The following is a 21,546-nucleotide window of genomic DNA, read 5'->3' on the forward strand; positions in this document are numbered from 1 at the left end:
TTATTCAGAAAATAAATAACGACAAATAAAGATAGAATACTATTAACCGCTACATGTAAGTGTAAAAAAAACCCAACAACATTATGATTTGTACAATTGCAGAATGTGCTTGTTCTATTTCTAAACAAAGAAAACAATCCGAAGTTGTCTTTATTTTTAAGTTATCATGCCGTGATTTTACCAGTCCGGCCCACTTGGGAGTAGATTTTTCTCCATGTGGCCCCTGATCTAAAATGAGTTTGACACCCCTGCTCTACAGCGTACATTTGTTTTGTTTTTTTCTCCATAAGTTGTCATTGTAAAATTCAAAAATTGAATGGGTGTGGCTTTTCATGCGCTCTATAGTCAGAAAATACAATATACGTCCAGACACAGCAGTGCAATTTTACTCCTTTTGAAGTATTTTAGCTCCATAGGTTCTGTTTTTAGGATTCCCACTTTTTATTCTCTTCAGTTATTAAGTGAGGAGACAAGCAAGCGTAAGCGTTAAAATGGAAGAGAGGAGAAGCAGCTCGATATTTAAACTCTATTAAGGATTTTTGTCGTCAATAACCACTTTCCTACTCTGCACTGCAACACATTGTCCGTGAGAGCTGCAGGAAAGAAGCAGCGTCCTGACCAAGTGCCTTTTGGCGTCGGCGACATGTTTGCGCGCGCGTCTCATCCCGGCCGACGTCCGGGAGATTAAAAGCGCGGCGCGTGTGGTCGCATACGCTGATGAAGAGGCATATCCATCTGCTCTGATACACTGACCACTGATGACTTGTCCGCCTGCCAGTCTTTCAGGAGGCTTGGGAGGGGCTGTCTTCTAAAAACCTGCTTTGTGCTGAGGACCAGGTGGCACGCTGCCTGATGGAAACCGTGCACTGCGGCACCGCACGCATCGGCGGCAATCAGCGGACGGGGGAAAGTCAGCAAAAGTTGGAGTGGGGTGGAAAGAAATGACAAGTAAATGAATCAATCTGCCTCACTCAGTAGCAACTCGGTCATGTGATACGTGTCCAAGTGCTTTTGTCCGGTGAGTTTTCTGCACCTTCTTTGCGTTTCATTTTGGTTGGCTAGCAAGGACTCTCAGCTGGAATGGAACCGCCTTTTGTCAGCAAAGGATCGTCTTTGATTGTTTGCTTTCCATTTGTGCTGTTGGACAGAGAAGCTGCAGCACCAGGTACTGGTTAGCCGCCATTTGATTGGCTGATATAATCAAACTTGAATTTGAGTCGATGCATGTTTTTTAATACAACTAATTCAAATTGTTCAGTAATTATTTTTTCATGTGCAAAATTACATACTTAACACATACAGTACAGGCCAAAAATTTGGACACCTTCTCATTTCAATGCGTTTTTTTTTTATTTCCATGAATATTTACATTGTAGATTATCACTGAAGGCATCAAAACTATGACACCTGTGAAGTGAAAACCCTTTCAGGTGACTACTTCTTGAAGCTCATCGAGAGAATGCCAAGAGTGTGCAAAACAGTAATCAGAGCAAAGGGTGGTTATTTTGAAGGAACTAAAATATAAAACATGTTTTCAGTTATTTCACTGTTTTTTTTTAAGTTCATAACTCCACATGTGTTCATTCATAGTTTTGATGCCTTCAGTGACAATCTACAATGTAAATTAGTCTTGAAAATAAAGAAAACACATTGAATGAGAAGGTGTGTCCAAACCTTTGGCCTGTACTGTACATTAGCATATATTTTATATTGATATCAATCAGAGTACACTTGTTTACCAGCCTAATACTAACACTGCACACCACGGGAGAGTATGTCTGAGGAAATTGCCCATGATATTCTTATCTGTGACGGAGCAGGACGGGGCGAGGAATATGTTTGCAGTCTAATTTCAAATGAAGCACCCTGTCAATTTTGGAAGGGAGCCCCCGACGGATCGCTGTGCCCTACAGATTTGTGTTTTGGCAGGGGCGGCCCTGTTTTTATGCATCATGGCATAATGTTGGCGTTGACGCACTTTTTGTGTCTTTCTACGCATTGAAATGAGAAAAGACGCGCATTTCCAGAAGTCCGCGCGTCCCTGGGACGCATATATATATATTTTTTTTACCGACCCTTGAAATCTATTTTTGGCAGCAGCAAAGTGGTCGTTTGGGTATATATTTGCTCTAAAAAGGGTATTTCAACAAGTAAACGGTACAGTAGGTACTTGATTTTGATATACCTGTATGTAATGCCCATAAGGGTATTCTAGTAAAATATGCAGAGATGAGATGTGTCAGTGGTCCTCGTCAGTCAGAGAACTTTGATTTTGGGGCAGCAGCAGTAAAGTTTAGATCCATGAAGGTGAATGAATGTTTCTAACTGAATACATTTACATATGCATACAAATTTGTTTTCTTTTGTATTATTTTTTTAATGAATTAAATAACGTTTCTGACACCCTTCTTCCAAAACAATATAGAATGTGAGATATAACAGAATAATGCATACATTTATCATTTGTTTTCAAAATGGTTACAAAAAAGTGGCACCCCAACAATTTACTGCGGGACCCCATTTTTATGACTTGATGGGGTCCGTGAGACCCCATTTTGAAAATTCCTAGCGCCAACAATGATGACATTATATTTTACTTTACATTAGTGGTTGATGTAATACTTCAAATTTAAAATATTCATTCAGCCTGAAAGTTAAAAGTGTTTTGCTTTTAAAGTTTTCATATAATACTGGCTAACTATTTTGTGTAATAGAAAGCAAGTAAGCAACTTCTTCACTTCACTTCCGGCACCTGCTCCACGGCTGGCCCCAACGCCGGCACCTGCTCCACGGCTGGCCCCCGCACCAGCACCATGGCTAGCAGCACCACAGCAGCCTCTTTCGCTTGCCGCTCAAGCTCCAGAGGTGCCTCCGTCTTCCTTGACCTTATACGCCCCGCTTAGCCCCCGACTATCTGCCTGCCCACGGACCACCTTCATGCCTTGTCCCTCCTCTCGTTCAACATTAGGTAAAACACTACAGCTAATCACACACATAGCCTCACACACACACACCTTGGATCTAGCCCCCTGTTTAATTAATAGTATTGTTTGGTTATATTATTTATGGTTTATTATTATATATATTGTAATATACCGTATTTTTTGGACTATAAGTCGCTCCGGAGTATAAGTCGCACTGACCGAAAATGCACAATGAAGAAGGAAAAAAACATATATATGTCGCATTTTTGGGGGAAATTTATTTGATAAAACCCAACACCAAGAATAGACATTTGAAAGGCAATTTAAAATAAATAAAGAATAGTGAACAACAGGCTGAATAAGTGTACGCCATATGAGGCATAAATAACCAACTAAGAACGTGCCTGGTATGTTAACGTAACATATTATGGTAAGAGTCATTCAAATAACTATAACATATAGAACATGCTATACGTTTACTAAACAATCTGTCACTCCCGATCGCTAAATCCGATGAAATCTTCCTCCCCGGTGTCGCCTCTGGTATGTCCTTTCTTTCTGCTGCTCGATCGCCGTTCACTGCTGCATATTTCACTACGTCCAGCTTGTAATCTGCAGTATATGATTTCCTTTTCGGTGCCATTTTAGTTCAGCCCTTCTCAGTTTTTATAAGTTACCGCCAACGTTGATGTGATCCATTTTAATAGCTACGGCAGTAGCGTATAGCATATAGCAGTTAGCATACCATGACCCACAATGCACTTATGCCATGACCCTCCCCCGCCGAATTCTTATTGGTTGACGTGTGAGTGACGATTGCTGCCATTTGCTTCGTCTCTTACGCGAAAGAGATAAATAATATTATTTGATATTTTACGGTAATGTGTTAATAATTTCACACATAAGTCGCTCCGGAGTATATGTCGCACCCACGGCCAAAATATGAAAACAACTGCGACTTATAATCCGAAAAATACCATATATAATATATCATAGTGCTTTAATACCACGCCCTTGTGTCTGTGCCGTCTACTCCTTCCGTACGTAACACTACTCTGCATAATTACAACTGCCAACATCTCAGACTTAAGCTTTGTCTACACTAAGCCGGATAACCCCTTAAAGGGGAACATTATCACAATTTCAGAAGGGTTAAAACCATTAAAAATCAGTTCCCAGTGGCTTATTTTATTTTTCGAAGTTTTTTTCAAAATTTTACCTATCACGCAATATCCCTAAAAAAAGCTTCAAAGTGCCTGATTTTAACCATCGTTATATACACCCGTCCATTTTCCTGTGACGTCACACAGTGATGCCAACACAAACAAACATGGCGCATAGAACAGCAAGGTATAGCGACATTAGCTCGGATTCAGACTCGGATTTCAGCGGCTTAAGCGATTCAACAGATTACGCATGTATTGAAACGGATGGTTGTAGTGTGGAGGCAGGTAGTGAAAACGAAATTGAAGAAGAAACTGAAGCTATTGAGCCATATCGGTTTGAACCGTATGCAAGCGAAACCGACGAAAACGACACGACAGCCAGCGACACGGAAGAAAGCGAGGACGAATTCGGCGATCGCCTTCTAACCAGCAATTGGTATGTGTTTGTTTGGCATTAAAGGAAACTAACAACTATGAACTAGGTTTACAGCATATGAAATACATTTGGCAACAACATGCACTTTGAGAGTGCAGACAGCCCAGTTTTCCTCAATTAATATATTCTGTAGACATACCCTTTTCCGCTCTCTTTTTTTCCAGTTGGAAATGCATCTGCTTTGAATGTCGCAGGATATCCACTCATTCTTGCCATCTCTGTCAGAGCATAGCTTTCGTCGGTAAAGTGTGCGGAACAAACGTCCAATTTCTTGCCATTTTCGCATCTTTGGGCCACTGGTGCAACTTGAATCCGTCCCTGTTCGTGTTGTTACACCCTCCGACAACACACCGACGAGGCATGATGTCTCCAAGGTACGGAAAACAGTCGAAAAAACGGAAAATAACAGAGCTGATTTGACTCGGTGTTTGTAATGTGTTTGAGAAAATGGCGGATTGCTTCCCGATGTGACGTCACATCGAATAATAGAAAGGCGTTTAATTCGCCAAAATTCACCCATTTAGAGTTCGGAAATCGGTTAAAAAAATATATGGTCTTTTTTCTGCAACATCAAGGTATATATTGACGCTTACATAGGTCTGGTGATAATGTTCCCCTTTAAACGAAAACATTTTGTCACACCAAACCATCGTTTAAGGTTCCCCTCCTTGGATAATTTTTTACACGGGTAAGTGCGCCGTGTATTTCTTGAATCTCCGGCTCTTAGCTTTGTAAAGACTCATCGATTGTTTACAAACTGAGTTCAGAGAGGAAGTGACGGCAGAAAGACCGCACCCCACACAGAAAGTGACATCAGAAAGAACGCGCAACAGCCATCTTCATAACAACCCGTTCGGTACTCGGCGGCAACCACTTGAAAGATGGAGGCGAGTCATCCAGACATGCCCGTGTTTCTCATTCTTGTACATGTACAGGCGCTTTTGGAAATCACACATGAATACCTCAAGAGAAGGAAACGGGCGATTGCAGCTATTTCGGATACAACACATCTCAGACGGCAACATAGCAATGTTGAGCAACGGTTTTGCATAAGCCCTGGAAGAACGGCAGCCTGGTGGGATATGTTTGTCACCAAGTGTGTTGTGTAAGAGGAACGGCAAGAGAACTTTCGAATGTCCAGGTCAGCCTTGATTGTACTTAGTGAAAAACTTGGTCCATTTGTCGAAAGAGATACAACGACCATGCTCCTATGGACAAGGGAAGACTACGAAAAATAGCGAATGCGTTTCGACTGTCAAAGCAGATTAGCAGTTATAGTCTGCGATGTATGTCGAGCGAGAACTCAACGTCTAGTTTTGTACTCCATAACTATTGTGAAGCCATGAAGTTGTTGCGACCGTCAAGTACGACCGCCAATTTCAGCCCACAAGCACAGTATCCTGTTGTTGGTTGTTGTAAAATGTTCTTTATCACATTGTTTACTTTCACACATCCATTAAAGATATGATTCATGTACGATGGCTCAGGTGTGATTCACTACAATAGTCTAACAGCTGCTGATGGTGAGGCAAGCAAGGTTTACTGTTAAAAGAAATGTGGCTATAGTCTACATTGAAACACAGGGTAAGGATACACTTCCAGGTCAGAGGTTTTTCGTGCATGCGTACTAGGTCGCGTTTCACCGGCGGACGGAGGGGGGAGGGGGTCTTAAACGGTGGCATTGTTGTGTGTGGACACGGATAAGGTTAGGTGGGACTTACCCTGGATAACCTTATCTAGCTTAGTGTAGAAGGGGCTGTCACGCCAAATGTCTTCCCCCTACAACCCCCCCCCCCCATTTACTTCCGGGGTCATTTCCTCTTACTTACGTCATTTCCTCTTACGTCATTGACAGCGATCGATAGAATCCAAATCTCCTGAAAATGGTGGTGTCACTGAATGACATTTGTCTTTATCTTTCCCAGGGGACTTATGTCAAACACCAGCAGGCTTCGAAAAATTCCAGGCAGAGTGTTAGGGAAAATTTCAGGCGGAGTGTTAGGGCCGCTGCTGGGAACTTCTGTCTTCGTGGTAACGTGCAAAAAATATTATTTAATACATAATACTGTTAAATGTCTGTACTTTAACAATGTTTGGAACAAAAAAATTGTAAACAATAAAAAATCATTTTATATTGCAGTTTTTTGCCTCATTTTAAAGTCTTGAAGAAATACCCAAGGTTTTTCTTTATTTTTATGTTCTTATTCTAAATATTGTCGTTTGTCTGACCACGGGTCATCTGACTTCACTGCGGTACATATGTGCAGTGCTATTTACATTTCGGACAAACAATTGGGCATATACTTATTATTGGGCAGCTTCAATTATACCTCAACTGATAATTGGCTCATTACGGAAAGTGACTTAATAATAATAATAATAATAATAATAATAATAATAATAATAATAATAATAATAACTGGGATTTATATAGCGCTTTTCTAAGTACCCAAAGTCGCTTTACATGAAGAACCCATCAATCGTACGCAATTTGCACCAACGGCCCCTCCGACCACCACCTATCATTCATCATTCAATTCACCGGTGTGAGTGGCACCGGGGGCAAATGGTGAAGTGTCCCGCCCAAGGACACAACGGCAGCGATTTTTGGATGGTAAGAGGCGGGGAGCAAACCTGCAACCCTCAGGTTTCTGGCACGGTTGCTCTACCCACTACGCCATGCTGCCCCCACTTGACACGGAGGGCAAAGTTTATAATTGTAGAGAATTCAAAGTCATGTCAGGGTTATTATCGGGGTTGTTGGCAATTATTTTAATTATTTGCTAAAAACTGCTCCTACTCACGTCTCCATATTGGGCTACCACGGACCGGCCGCATACAGTAAAGGTATGTTCTTACTCGAAGTTAGAGTGAATCTCAGTAAATCGTGTTTGCCAACAATATCAACCTAAAACCCATCCGTCTGAAAGAAAAATTAACCCTGAAGTAGTGTTGACCCGTGGAAAAATTAATCAAAAATCGTTTAATTCTCCGTCAAATGTGCAGTCAGGAATATCCTCAAGTTAATTTGTCCGATTAATACAGACGTTTTGTTAATGCTATATTATCAAAAATAAAAAACAAATTAAAAAAACAAGTAGCCTTCCAGCAATGGGCAGTCAAAGCCGAAGTGTTATCGATCGCTGTCAATGACGTAAGTAAGAGGAAATGACGTAAGAGGAAATGACCCCGGAAGTAAATGGGGGGGGGGGGGGGAAGGTTTTTGTAGGGGGAAGAAATTTGGCGTAACAGGGCCTTATTTAAAATTTTTCAGTGTCTAATCTTTGCTGAGATTCTATCTGGATAAACAACACCTGGCATCTGTCAATGACTGCATCTGTTGTATTGTGTGTGTGTGTGTGTGTATTCAGGAGTACAATGGCTAAATTGTGTCACACCTCCTCCAAATACCCTTTTTCCTGGTGCATCTAGGCTGCGGTGCGATAATTCCCATTAGTGTTCCGTCTTTTCACATCTGCACAACAATGGCGGCACTCACGCAAAAAAAGGCCTCGTCGCCTATTTTTACGCGACTAAATTCACCGGGACTGGCAGGGAAATACACATTTGAAAACAGACGTGTCTGCTTTTAAATTCAAATGCATTCTTAACAAAAAAAAAAAAAAGCCCAGCTCCCTTCAAATTAAAATGCAGCCTTTTTATTCACATTCTGAACCTTTTGTCCAATCCCAGCTCCAGGCAACGACACACACACAGGACTAGACCGTGCCCTCTGCACGGACATGGCGATAATTATAATACCGCCTTTTGACTCCAGCTTATTTATGTCGAGTCTGTGTGAAGGCAGCGAAAACTCTATTTCGCAGGAATCACAGCGTGTACTGGAGAGCAAATTGGTTTCATGGCTGGTGGGAAAACAGCCACGATCATGGAGGAGTGGGACAAGCAAAGGGACGCGTGCCAGAAAAGCATAAGAAGACGTTGCCCCTACCTCTGTGTCTCCGCACTGTATTGTCCCCTGCCCACTTGATTGACAGCGCAAAGTCGGAACTGGTAGGTTCTGGCGGGCGTGAGGCCGCCCACTGACATGTTGGTCACTGCCGGGTCCACCTCGGATATGTAGACCTTCCACGGCGAGTCTGGACAGGAGAGACAAGGATGAGGAAAGGAAAGCTGCATAAAGAGGCGACATCTTGAGCGATGGGAGGGTAATGAAGGCGCACAGACGCCGATGTCGACGACCATCTGATGATTGTGTTGGCCACCTAAAATATGTGAGAGACAGATGTTCTCATCTCAGTAGCCACACGTGTATTTGTGCGAATGACAGGCGTCATGTGGGAGTAAATGCAATAAAAGCCATTGTGTGACACATAAATACAGCGTATTGCGTGGTACACATCCGCACACATGCACGCACACTCAAACTAATCATGTGTTTGTCATCATATTTGTTCATTTCGCTAAATAATCACATGTTGAAAAAGGGCTTTAAAGGCAAAAGTTGTTAATAGCGTCCAAAGGTGAGGCCGTAAGCTCCCATTAACACAAATGTCATTTCTAGCTGTGCACCCTGAAATGTTCCAATGCCACTGTAATGATGTGCTGTCAATCACTGTTAAACCAATAAGCAAGAAGCAGAACGGCCAGGTGGTTTTGCTTGGCCCGCCAAAGGGTGGCTTACCGAAACATATTTATACTGACCAGTGTTTCCCATATACCGTAAATTCCCGACTATAAGCTTCCACCTTTTTCCTACGCTTTGAACTCTGCGGCTTATAAAACGATGCGGCTAATTTATGATTTTTCTTTACTGACGGCTGTAATGCGAATAGTTTTTGGAATAAAACAAGCCAAGACACTGAAAGGGTGTGTTAGCTTGGCGCTATCTTTTGGATGAGTTCTCTCACTGCAGGTGCTCCAGTGCCCTTCTGTTTTTTTAGAGCTCTGAACCAAAAGTACGATTGCCGTCCATAGCGTTTCTACTCCGTAACGGCGTGGACGCATGGTGGTGCACGGATTGTTCTTCCAAGATTGCAGCAGGAACTCCAGAGGCAAAAGTGCAGGTAAGACAGTGATTTATCTTATAAATCAGGCAGGAACAAACACACAAAGCACCGGGAGCTAACGGGATAGCTAACAAGAAAAGAATAAGGCAAAGCTTAGCTCAGGAAATCAAAGGGTAGACGACATCACTTGTTGCGTGTAAGCAAATAAAAGCACCAGACTGAGTGAGGCGAAAAAGCAGGACTAAATAGCTCTCTGATTAGTGCCCAGGAACAGGTGAGCGTCCCGAACACTAATCAGAGGCAGGTGACACTAATCAGCACCCGGGACAACCGAGAAACACAAAACCAGGGTACTGAAACAGAACTTAAACCATACGTGAATCAAAATCTAAATAAACTTAAACAAACTATGATCCGGGCAACGGATCATAACATACTCATATGGATTATTCATTCAGCATCCTGTGCAATGTTTGTAAGTTTTACAGTATAACTAAAACAATTTGTACTTACGAGACAGTCCCATGTGTGATGTCTCTAGGAGTGATTTCATGCATTTTTGTACATGCTATCGTAATGTAATCAAGCTAGCGTTGTTAGCATTAGCTAATATGCCAACACGTTTACGAGTGTTGTGTTAGTAATATTAACTTACAGCGGCATTCTTTTTTAATTGTTTCAGTTTCGTAAATTCACCAAAACGTCACAGTGAAGTTATAGGGTTTGTTTAGCTGATTGGAAAGCTAGCTTCCACAACTGGGGGGTACATAATGATGACTTCTGTTTTGTTTGATCAGCTGTTTTACTGTCGTGTTAGAGGCACTGTTTAAAAACAATTAGGGTATGTAAATAAACATTTACAAAATCTTGCATATATATTTGCGGCATATAGTCTGATGCGGCTCATATATGGAAAAAACGTACACTTATTCAGCCTGTTGTTCACTATTCTTTATTTTAAATTGCCTTTCAAATGTCTATTCTTGGTGTTGGGTTTTATCAAATAAATTTCCCCAAAAAATGCGACTTATACTCCAGTGCGACTGTTTTTTTTCCTTCTTTATTATGCATTTTCGGCCGGTGCGACTTATACTCCGAAGCGACTTATAGTCCGAAAAATACGGTAATCGATTATCAAATTAATCGTTAATTGCAGCCCTAATATATATATATATATGTATATATATATATATATATATATATATATATAGAGAGAGAGAGTTACTTTGCATGCAGTCGGCTTTCCGCCACCGGCTAAATTTTTTTAGCCCAATGCGGCCCCCAAGTCAAAATGTTTGGACACCCTTGCTATAGTCAATCATAAGCTATCATATGGCAAACCGGGCAGAAGTCATTTATTGTGCTTAGCAATTTAGAAGACAACAATGTCCAACTACATGACACCAAAAAAGAAGCCTCTGCATAACATAAGTCGTCATTAACACCATTTACTTCAATCACGAAGCAGCCAATAAAAACACATGCTTGAACTTATGTTAGCAGCACTTTTTTTTTTTTACCTGTGTAAATCTATTTTTATCAAACTTGAAATACGTTTTATGCATGTTTTGTACTAAAACTAATTAATGGGAGAGAAATGTTACTGTAAATAACACAATTAACAAAATAAAACATTGAATATTTTCTTGACACCATCCCGATCAGGATTTGAACGCAGTAGTTAAGCGTACATGGTCAGCACTAACAGAGCGCCACTTCGCGAATTTTGAGGGAAATACGCCAGTATATTTTTTATCAGTGGCAGAGCAGGAAGGGGCTAGGAATATGTGCAGTCTAATTCAATATGAAGCTTTATGTTTTTTAGTATTTGAGATTTTACATGGGCTTCTTATAGGGAGGAGTAGCCCTGAATATAGGATTTGTGCCTCAGTGGGTGCTGCTGTTTTGGTTAGCATCATCAGTAAACTCTTTTATGTTCAGGTGTGAATGATTATAAGTTCAGAGCTTGTGTGTTTATGGGTTTAACTTTTAAAGTTGGGTGCCTGGCTGTGTACGTGCAACAGAAGGAGAAAGGAAGACAGGGTAGCCATCTTGTCATTCTTTATCGCAATCCCTCTCTCCCTCTGTTTCCCATCTGAACGAGAGGCAGCCTGCTGTTCAAACATCTGTGCTGACACAGGGGCGAGAGACGAGGAGACGGAGGACAAGGGAGGGAGGGGGTGTTTGAGAGCGTATTTCCAGGGAACCAGGATGTACATTTACGCATTCCTCCATACGTCTCGCCTTATAAATGAGGCGGCGTCGGTGCCTGCTCGACAGCAAATAAACAGCTGTTTGCTGCGCAGAGACTATAAATTAGGGCCGGGCGATACACACACACACATACACACACACAGCATACATACTGTTCTCTGAGAGCTCCAACAGATAGTAGAGAAGCGGCGAGTTCCCGTCGAAAGGGCGCAGCCAGGACAGGAGGACGGAGCGAGAGTCTGAGTCATTGAGCCGTGCTGCCAGGGAGCGGGGAGAGTGTGGCAGCTCGCTGTGCACAAGAGGAGACAAAAATAAATACATCAAGTTAGGGCAGGGGTCGGCAACCCAAAATGTTGAAAGAGCCAAATTGGACCAAAAATACCAAAAAAATAAAATATGTCTGGAGCCGCAAAAAATGTCAAGTGTTATAATGAAGGCAACGCATGATGTAAGTGTCTATATTAGCATACTTGCCAACCCTCCTGGATTTTCCGGGAGACTCCCGAAATTCAGCGCCTCTCCCGAAAACCTCCCGGGACAAATTTTCTCCTGAAAATCTCCCGAAATTCAGGCGGAGTTGGAGGCCACACCCCCTCCAGCTCCATGCGGACCTGAGTCCGCTTTCCCACAATATAAACAGCGTGCCTACACAATCACGTTATAACTGTAGAATGATCGCGGGCGAGTTCTTGGTTTCTTATGTGGGTTTATTGTTAGGCAGTTTCATTAACGTCCTCCCAGCGCGGTAACAACACACAACAACAGCAGTCTAGTTTTCGTCTACCGTAAAGCAGTTTGTCTGCCGTAAACAGCAATGTTGTGACACTCTTAAACAGGACAATACTGCCATCTACTGTACATGCATATGTGACAATAACATCTACGGCTTTTAGAGAGTGCAGTGCACAACTGCACACACAACAAGGAGACGAAGCAGAAGAACGAGGAAGATACAGCCGTGGCGACGAGTAAGATGAAGAAATACGCTTGTAAGTTCCAAGCCGCAACTGCGATTGGCCCTGGATAGCCTCCGGGAAGAAGTAGTGGACTACTAAGTGCTTGGCAGTGAAGATCTTCCTCAGGAAGCAAAGATTGACCGGTTTTGGGCCATGCTAGGGAGAGATGGAAGATTCCAGACTCTAGTGCATTTGATGAAAGCACTTTTGTGCGTGCCACACAGCAATGCATCATCAGAGAGGGTGTTCAGCATGGTTAGAAAAATAGTGACAGGGAATAGAACAAGGATGGACAACTCAACCCTTAACTCAACAATGAGTAGATGAGTGTTGTGTGTGTATATGTGTAAATAAATGAACACTGAAATTCAAGTATTTATTTTATTTATATATATATATATATATATATATATATATATATATAATAAAATAAATATATATTTATAGCTAGAATTCACTGAAAGTCAAGTATTTCCTATATATATATATATATATATATATATATATATATATATACTGTATATATATAGGAAATACTTGACTTGGTGAATTCTAGCTGTAAATATACTCCTCCCCTTTTAACCACGCCCCCAACCACCCCCCCCACCTCCCGAAATCGGAGGTCTCAAGGTTGGCAAGTATGATATTAGGTGTCCGATATTATGATTATGATATTATCGGCCGATAAATGCTTTAAAATGTAATATCAGAAATTATCCCCGCGACCCGAAGGGAATAAGCGGTAGAAAATGGATGGATGGATGGGTTTCAATATTATTGGTATCGGTTTCAAAAAGTAAAATGTATGACTTTTTAAAACGCCGCTGTGTACACGGACGTAGGGAGAAGTACAGAGCGCCAATAAACCTTAAAGGTACTGCCTTTGCGTGCCTGTCCAATCACATAACATCTACGGCTTTTCACACACACAAGTGAATGCTCCGTATACTTGGTCAACAGCCATACAGGTCACACTGAGGGTGGCCGTATAAACAACTTTAACACTGTTACAAATATGCGCCACACTGTGAACCCACACCAAACAAGAATGACAAACACATTTCGGGAGAACATCCGCACCGTAACACAACATAAACACAACAGAACAAATACCCAGAACCCCTTGCAGCGCTAACTCTTCCGGGACGCTACAATATACACCCCCCGCAAACCCCTCCCACCCACCTCAACCTCCTTATGCTCTCTCAGGGAGAGCATGTCCCAAATTCCAAGCTGCTGTTTTGAGGCATGTTAAAAAAAATAATGCACTTTGTGACTTCAATAATAAATATGGCAGTGCCATGTTGGCATTTTTTTTTATAACTTGAGTTGATTTATTTTGGAAAACCTTGTTACATTGTTTAATGCATCCAGCGGGGCATCACAACAAAATTAGGCATAATAATGTGTTAATTCCACGACTGTATATATCGGTATCGGTTGATATCAGAATCGGTAATTAAGAGTTGGACAATATCGGAATATCGGATATCGGCAAAAAAGCCATTATCGGTCATCTCTAGTCTATATTATCTATATTGGCCTACTATCAAAATGACAATGTGCCATAGGCTGACGCAAATCTTTGTTGACAGAAATGTTGAAATGTACGGAGCCCCTAGAGGGACATGGGGGACAAAAATGTTTTGCGAGATCTCGCAAAAGTTTTTTTTTTCCTATGTCAGTGAACCAGAAGTAAAACAGACACAGCGATGGTGAACCGGAAGTGAAACAGACAAAGCGATGGAGGAGCCTACCCATCATCCGTGGGAGAGGTTTATTGATTTCTATTTTAGTATTGGCCTAACATATAAAGACATCAAATCGTATTGTGGTCCCACAACAGAGCACAGATGATGGGTAGGCTCCCACTCCTCCATCGCTATGTCTGTTTCACTTCCAGTTCACCATCGCAGTGTCTGTTTCACTTCCAGTTCACCATTGCAGTGTCTGTTTCACTTCCGGTTCACTGACATAGGAAAAAAAACCTTTTGCGAGATCTCGCAAAAAGCAATACTTTTCAATACTTTTTGCGAGATGTCGCAAAAAGTATTGCGAGATCTCGCAAAACTCCCATGTCCCTTTAGGGGCTCCGTAGAAATGTAATATTTATTCTACACATTTTTACAACACTCGAGTCATGTCTCAGAAGGTGAGATAACTCCAGGAAATTAGCGGCTTAGAATGGCCAAAGGTATAGATGTGTGTGTCCAATTTAAAGGAAATGGCAGGTTGTCTTCTTCTAATGGATTTATAACAAGCTGGGTAACGTTTGCTGTGGTTTATAACAACATGGCACAAAAACAACTATCAGAAATGCAGCCAATATTACATACAGATAATGTGTCATAAGACGTGCAAATATAAATTGAATTAAGAAGATTTAAAGGAAATTAAATGAGCTCAAATATAGCTACACACAAGGAATAATGATGCAATATGTACATACAGCTAGCCTAACCAGCATGTTAGCATTGATTAGCTTGCAGTCATGCAGTGACCAAATATGTCTGATTAGCACTCCACACAAGTCAATAACATCAACAAAACTCACTTTTGTGTCTTCACGCACAACATTAAAAGTTTGGTGGACAAAATGAGACGAAAAAAGGAGTGGCGTAAAACACGTCTTAGAAAGTCGGAGAAAGGTGTATATGTAGACCAGTGGTTCTCAAACTTTTTTTGTCATCCCCCACTTTGGACAAGGGGGAGTTTTCAAGCCCCACCTGCCCCCATCGCCCCAACAGAGCGCTAATGCCAAGCTTTAACATTTTCAAATTTATTGAACATCAAGTTGTATACATTCAAACTCAATAACATAAAATAACATCATATTCAAAGATAAATAAAATAACTGTGCAGCTGTGGTACAACTTGCATCAAGTTCAATAATAAATAAAATAACTTCCATCAAGTTCAATAATAAATAAAACAAAAGTGTTATAACTTGCATCAAGTTCAATAATAAATCAAAAAAAGTGTTATAACTTGCATCACGATCAATAATAAATCAAAAAAAGTGATATAACTTGCATCAAGTTCAATAATAAATCAAAAAAGTGTTATAACTTGCATCAAGTTCAATAATAAATCAAAAAAAGTGTTATAACTTGCATTACGTTCAATAATAAATCAAAAAAAGTGTTATAACTTGCATCAAGTTCAATAATAAATCAAATAAAAGTGTTATAACTTGCATCAAGTTCAATAATAAATCAAATAACTTGCATAAAGTTCAATAATAAATCAAAAAAAGTGTTATAACTTGCATCAAGTTCAATAATAAATAAAACAAAAGTGTTATAACTTGCATCAAGTTCAATAATAAATCAAAAAAAGTGTTATAACTTGCATCAAGTTCAATAATAAATCAAATAACTTGCATCAAGTTCAATAATAAATACAATAAAAGTGCCACTTTGCAATCTTTGCAAAAAAAAAAGGAGGAGCTATACATTTGGCAAGACAGGGCAAGTGACAGCACTTTTCCCCGGAAGAGCCACCTTGCTTCACTGTGAAACAGCACGGCTGTATGATCAGCTCCCATTTCCTCACACAGTGCAGAGAACAGTCGCACTTTCAGTGGTCGTGTTTTGATCACATTTACCGCGCTCACAACATCTGTTAAAACCTCATTGAGTTCGGGGCTGAGCTGCCTTGACGCGAGTGCTTCCCGGTGAATGACACAGTGTGTGCCCGTCAGATTTTTGTTTCTCTGCAGGCGCTGGCTCTGGCTCGACGACCTTTGAGGTGCGAGTCACAAATGTATATATTTGTGTAATTGTAGTCCACACACTAGCCTGCTACCCATCCGCGCGAAAGTTTGTTCCGCTTAGCCCCGCCCCCATTAGTTACTGTTGCTATGTCTGTCAAACTTTCGCTCGTACCGAGAAATATAAAGCCTACAGTAAAAATAAGTACCGGTAATTTCCATTTATTTATATAGCGGATTTCACAGACAGAATCACAAAGTGATTTACAGTGTGTATAGAAAATTAAAGCATAGTAAAAAAAATAATCTAAGAATATAATAATAAAAAAAAAAATTTAAAGTGAAATTTCCTCCCGTTCCTCGCGCCCCACCTGTCATGTCTCTATTCCCCACCAGTGGGGCGCGCCCCACACTTTGAGAAACGCTGATGTAGACAAACTACGGTGAGTTCAAGGACCACCAAAATTAGTAGGACAAAAGGGCGCTGGCCAAACATCTGAAAGATGTTTAATATAAACAGTGGGATTTCTAACAATTAGGTGTGGTTTGTGTCATGTTTGTCCTCCTACAGAAACCATATTAAAACAAAAAAATATATTTGTATCCCCTCAACTTTTCCATTAATCAAAAAGCTCCTTAAAAATGGTGCATTTCATAAAAATAAAAATAAAAATAAATGTCTATAACCCGATATTTTGCAGTAGTTCATAGTAAGCTCAAGTGACCTGAGTTCAACCACACCGTGATGGATGCAAACTCCACTTTTATTACCGAGGCGCCGTATTCAAATATCAACCTTTCCGTTATTGTTTATGCTCATGAGTGTTTTTTAATATTGACGCGTCTCAGCGCCGGAGGAAGAGCACGACAGGTGGAGTGGCGCTTCCAGAAGATTCCAAGACGGGCATGAGAATGACGTTTTCTCATTCTGAACTGGCGTGGTGGCATTAATTAACGGATGAGCAGCAGTGAATGTTGTGGCGCTTACCTTCACACTACACACACACACACACGCGCGCACACACAGTCAGTGACGACCACAAGGATGGGTCTTGTGAGAGCTGAACCAATAACCTGCTGCTAATTAGTCTGTCTCCTCAGCCGCCAGCGTCTGTTAGCCTCTATGACCCGATGATACTGAGCTAACGAGAATGTCACTCTCACACACACACACACACACACACACACACACACACACACACACACACACACACACACACACACACACACACACACACACACACACACACACACACACACACACACACACGCATGAGGCAGGAAATCTCTAATTCACCTTCCAAGTTTTTCATAGGCATAAACATTGAGCCATCCACGTTTGACATGTAACCTCAGGTCTCGCTACCATTCCAAAAGATTGTGTCTCCTCACCTCCGTGCCGCCCAGCAGTTGTATTAATTAATCGTAAGTATCGCTCATAAATAGATGATTCAACTGGTTATGAATATATAAAGACCCCCAACCTGCTGGTGTTCTCTTACAGAGGCTTTAATGAGGCACACTTGAAATATGCAAGTGACGCAACTTAATACCGTATTTTACGGACCATAGGGCGCACCGGATTATAAGGCGCACTTCCCATGAATGGTCTATTTTCGATCTTTTTTCATATATAAGGCGCACCGGATTATAGGGCGCATTAAAAAAGTCATATATATATTTATTTTTTTCTAAATGGAAAACACTTCCTTGTGGTCTACATAACATGTAATGGTGGTTCTTTGGTCAAAATGTTGCATAGATTATGTTTTACAGATCATCTTCTGACAGTCGCTTCCGCATGTGCCGTTTTGTGGGCGGTCATTAACGTGGCTCACCTTCGGCAGCGTCTTCTCCCCGTCATTTTTGTTGTAGCGGTGTAGCGTGCAAGGACGGGAGTGGAAGAAGTGTCAAAAGATGGAGCTTACTGTTTTAATGACATTCACACTTTACTTAAATAAATACCGGAGCAGCATCTCCTCATCTGGAAACAACAACGCCGTGAAATGTGTCCCGTGAAAAACCGTCCGACCGGAACTCTCTAAAGTTTCTTGGGTGAATAATGTAAACTCACTACACCGGTATGTTTTAGCGCTTTCATGGCGAGTTTACTGTCAGATATAAGTAAGAACTTTACACTACTTTATATTAGAAATGGCTAGGGCGGAGGATGAATGTCACATAACAAGAAGATAGAGAAAAAGCTTATCGACTACGGTGTCGCCACGGACTACAAAGGCAGATGCGCGCAAAGAAAAAGATTTTAAGTGCGCCTTATAGTCCTTAAAATACGGTATTAGCGTCAGGCATGTCCAGTCGTTAGACGGACACACGACGACACATTTACACAAAAACAAATATCCAGCATGAATATTAATTTCGTTTTTAAAATACACAACAAATAATTTTTGAAGATTGGATTAGGTGAGTGATTACTATCACTGTCAGTATTTGCCACGTACCATATTCATTTACATGTGGCGGCCCAACACAGGTAAATTTAGGGCTGTCACTAGTAAAAAAAAAAAGTTTTTTAATTATATTGCGTAATATTTTGCAACAGAGGAAGGTAACAGTGTCGTAACATAATTTGAGGTTTGAGCAACAGGCTTCCATTGCTATTTAGCACAGACTCATACAGTCGCTGATGACGAAAGTAACATGTATATTTGATATATAATTTCATAGTTGGTGAAAATAAATAAATACAATGCATAAATATAACTTCATATTGTACACATAAAGGGATTAAAAAGGTATGTCCTTGGGTTAATTCATGCAAGTTTATGTTAACTTTATTTTTGTTACAAAACCCATGTAAATTGAGAGGGGAATATATTTTTTGTTCCGGTTTGGTCGCGTTGTTGGGGGGGCAATTCATATGTGACGGAATTAAGGGAGCAGCGTGAGACAACAAGTGTTTGATGGAGAAGACGTTAACGGAGTCTCGGATTGAAAATAAACTTTATTACCTTGGAGTTTATGAGGCATGATTATTTCTATGTGAAATCAATGTGTTTTCTTTTTTGGATGTCAGACTAATTGTAAATTCTGTTTGCTTATTTTAGTAGTTCTTATATTTGGCATCGTTGGTAACGTGAAGAAGACGTGGCTAAAATAAATGTCTGGAGCAAAACAAACTACTTGAGCCTTAATTAAGACCTCGAAGGGAGTACAGTTAGTGGTCAATGTACGTCGTCTTAAATTGGCTGATTTGTGTCAATTTTGTTATGATAAAATGTCATTTGTTAAAACTTTTTTTGACAAGTTCAAAACTAACGCTATGCTAATTTTTATTAGCCTGTCAATGGAGTCGTCCATTGTATGTTAGCATGAAGCTAGCGGCGTAAGAGCCAAACTTTATCCTGTATGCTTTTTTTCAGTTTATGCCAAACTATATTACCAATTTACCATGATTCTAACATGTATGGGCACTTCCTGTGTATAATAATGTACTTTCCTTTGTGTGCTTAGTTTTATTGTAAGTCCAGTGAGAAGACTTTCAATACACAGACTAAAGTTGGTCATGTTTTTCTCTCTGAAGGACTGTTTCCCTATTTGCCAAACTAAATAACTAAATAAAAGCTAACAGTTAAATGTATGCACAAAGCAAACTACAATCTGCTACCCAAGAATGTACAACAATTCTTCTCAACAAAAGAGGAGAAATATAATCTTCGAGAAAAATTTAATTTAAAACATTTGTACGTACGTACAACACTTAGGGCCTTTATTATATAATTTTGGAATGGATTAAGCAAAGAAATGTACTAATATAATACACTTCAAAAAACTCTTCAAATTTAAAAGTGTTTAGAAAGTACAAAAAAGAAGAACCATTATAAACATTCTGAATTTATTTCATCCATCCATTTATTTTCTAGATAATCTTAATTATCTCACCATATGAAATATAACTTACTTCAATAATTATTTATTTATTTGTAACGTTATTACTTATGGAGTATATTGTGAATAGATTGAGAACAGGAAGTGAACAAAAGTTTTAGCAACTGCTATGTAAAGGAAAAGGGGTAAAATTAAACAAGCTCTGCTTCTTCCTACTCCTTTTCGACCATGTTGAATAGAAAGACTGGAAATTGTGATGTATCATGTTGTATGCATGCATGTTCCAAATAAACTCAAACTCAACTCAACCCGAATAACAACACCGAGGGAAGGCAGAATACTATGTAAATGTAAATAAACCAAGAGTGTACAAAGTACAGCCTGTGTTACATTGTACTTGTAGTAATACAACTGAATAATACAGTAAAATTATATAATGTAACAAGAAAATTATATGTTGATACTAAAAATCAATTACAGAAATGTGTCTTTAAATATTTGCATGACATTTTTTTAACCCTTTAAAAAAATACATGCTTTATAGCCAATTATGCAAATTGTACGATGATGTCATATTGACGCGAGGTGGGAAACTGCCGTATGTCACAAAAGTGAGTACATCCCTCACATTTTAAGATATCTTCTCAAGGAACATTAAGTACGCATGATAATAACATTTTTGAGTTTTTTCTTGGTGTTTAACTTTTGTAGCTGTACGTAGAAATGGCTCATTTGAAGACTTTTATTTTTAGTAAAGCTTTTAGTTCATTTTTAATCAACTTTTTATCCTTTTTATGATGTTGCCCCTGTTTTTTAATTTAATTGATGTTTTAATTCACCTATGTTTTGTAAAGCGCTTTGTGATTTTATCTGTGAAAAACCCTTTATAAATAAAATACTTACTCCGCTGAAGTGGCAGCTGGTTGCATCAGCTCTGTGCTCTTTTAAGGTTTTTTTATGTCCTTTGAGTTCTTTATTGTTTTCTTGTTGTTTTCATGTGTTTTTACCTTATTTTTTGTGGACTTTTTGTATCTGGACTTGGGATAAATTAAGTCAATCCTACCCTATCCAATAATTCAACTTACATGACTTCGAGTCGTGAAGATCGGGAATCGTTGCCCGCTTTGGAGGTGACGGAGCAGGTGTAATCCCCGATGTCCCCTGACCACGTCTGGCCAATTGTAAGGGAGCCCTGGCGCACGGAGACCCGCCCCCCGCTGGTTGGAAGGACAGGCACGCCGCTACGATCCCACTTGAAGCTACAACAAAGAGGGCACATATATTATTCAAGTGCAATAAGTACAAAGGCACAAACTCTC

The 21,546-nt window shown here is 40.2% G+C and overlaps 1 protein-coding gene across 7 annotated transcripts in view; it reads right to left on the reverse strand.

Annotated features, from left to right (window-relative positions):
- Positions 1-21,546, reverse strand: part of LOC133621737 (protein sidekick-1-like) — a 782,002-nt gene that overhangs the window by 191,624 nt on the left and 568,832 nt on the right. For all 7 annotated transcript variants that reach the window (XM_061984042.1, XM_061984041.1, XM_061984043.2 and 4 more), the window contains 3 exons: positions 21,313-21,486; positions 11,863-11,999; positions 8,479-8,626 (listed from right to left, as the gene is read on the reverse strand). In XM_061984042.1, the coding sequence (XP_061840026.1) occupies positions 8,479-8,626; positions 11,863-11,999; positions 21,313-21,486 (459 nt within the window). The remainder of the gene's footprint in view (positions 1-8,478; positions 8,627-11,862; positions 12,000-21,312; positions 21,487-21,546) is intronic.

Source organism: Nerophis lumbriciformis, linkage group LG25, assembly GCF_033978685.3.
Source record: "Nerophis lumbriciformis linkage group LG25, RoL_Nlum_v2.1, whole genome shotgun sequence".
NCBI classification, from domain to species: Eukaryota; Metazoa; Chordata; class Actinopteri; order Syngnathiformes; family Syngnathidae; genus Nerophis; species Nerophis lumbriciformis.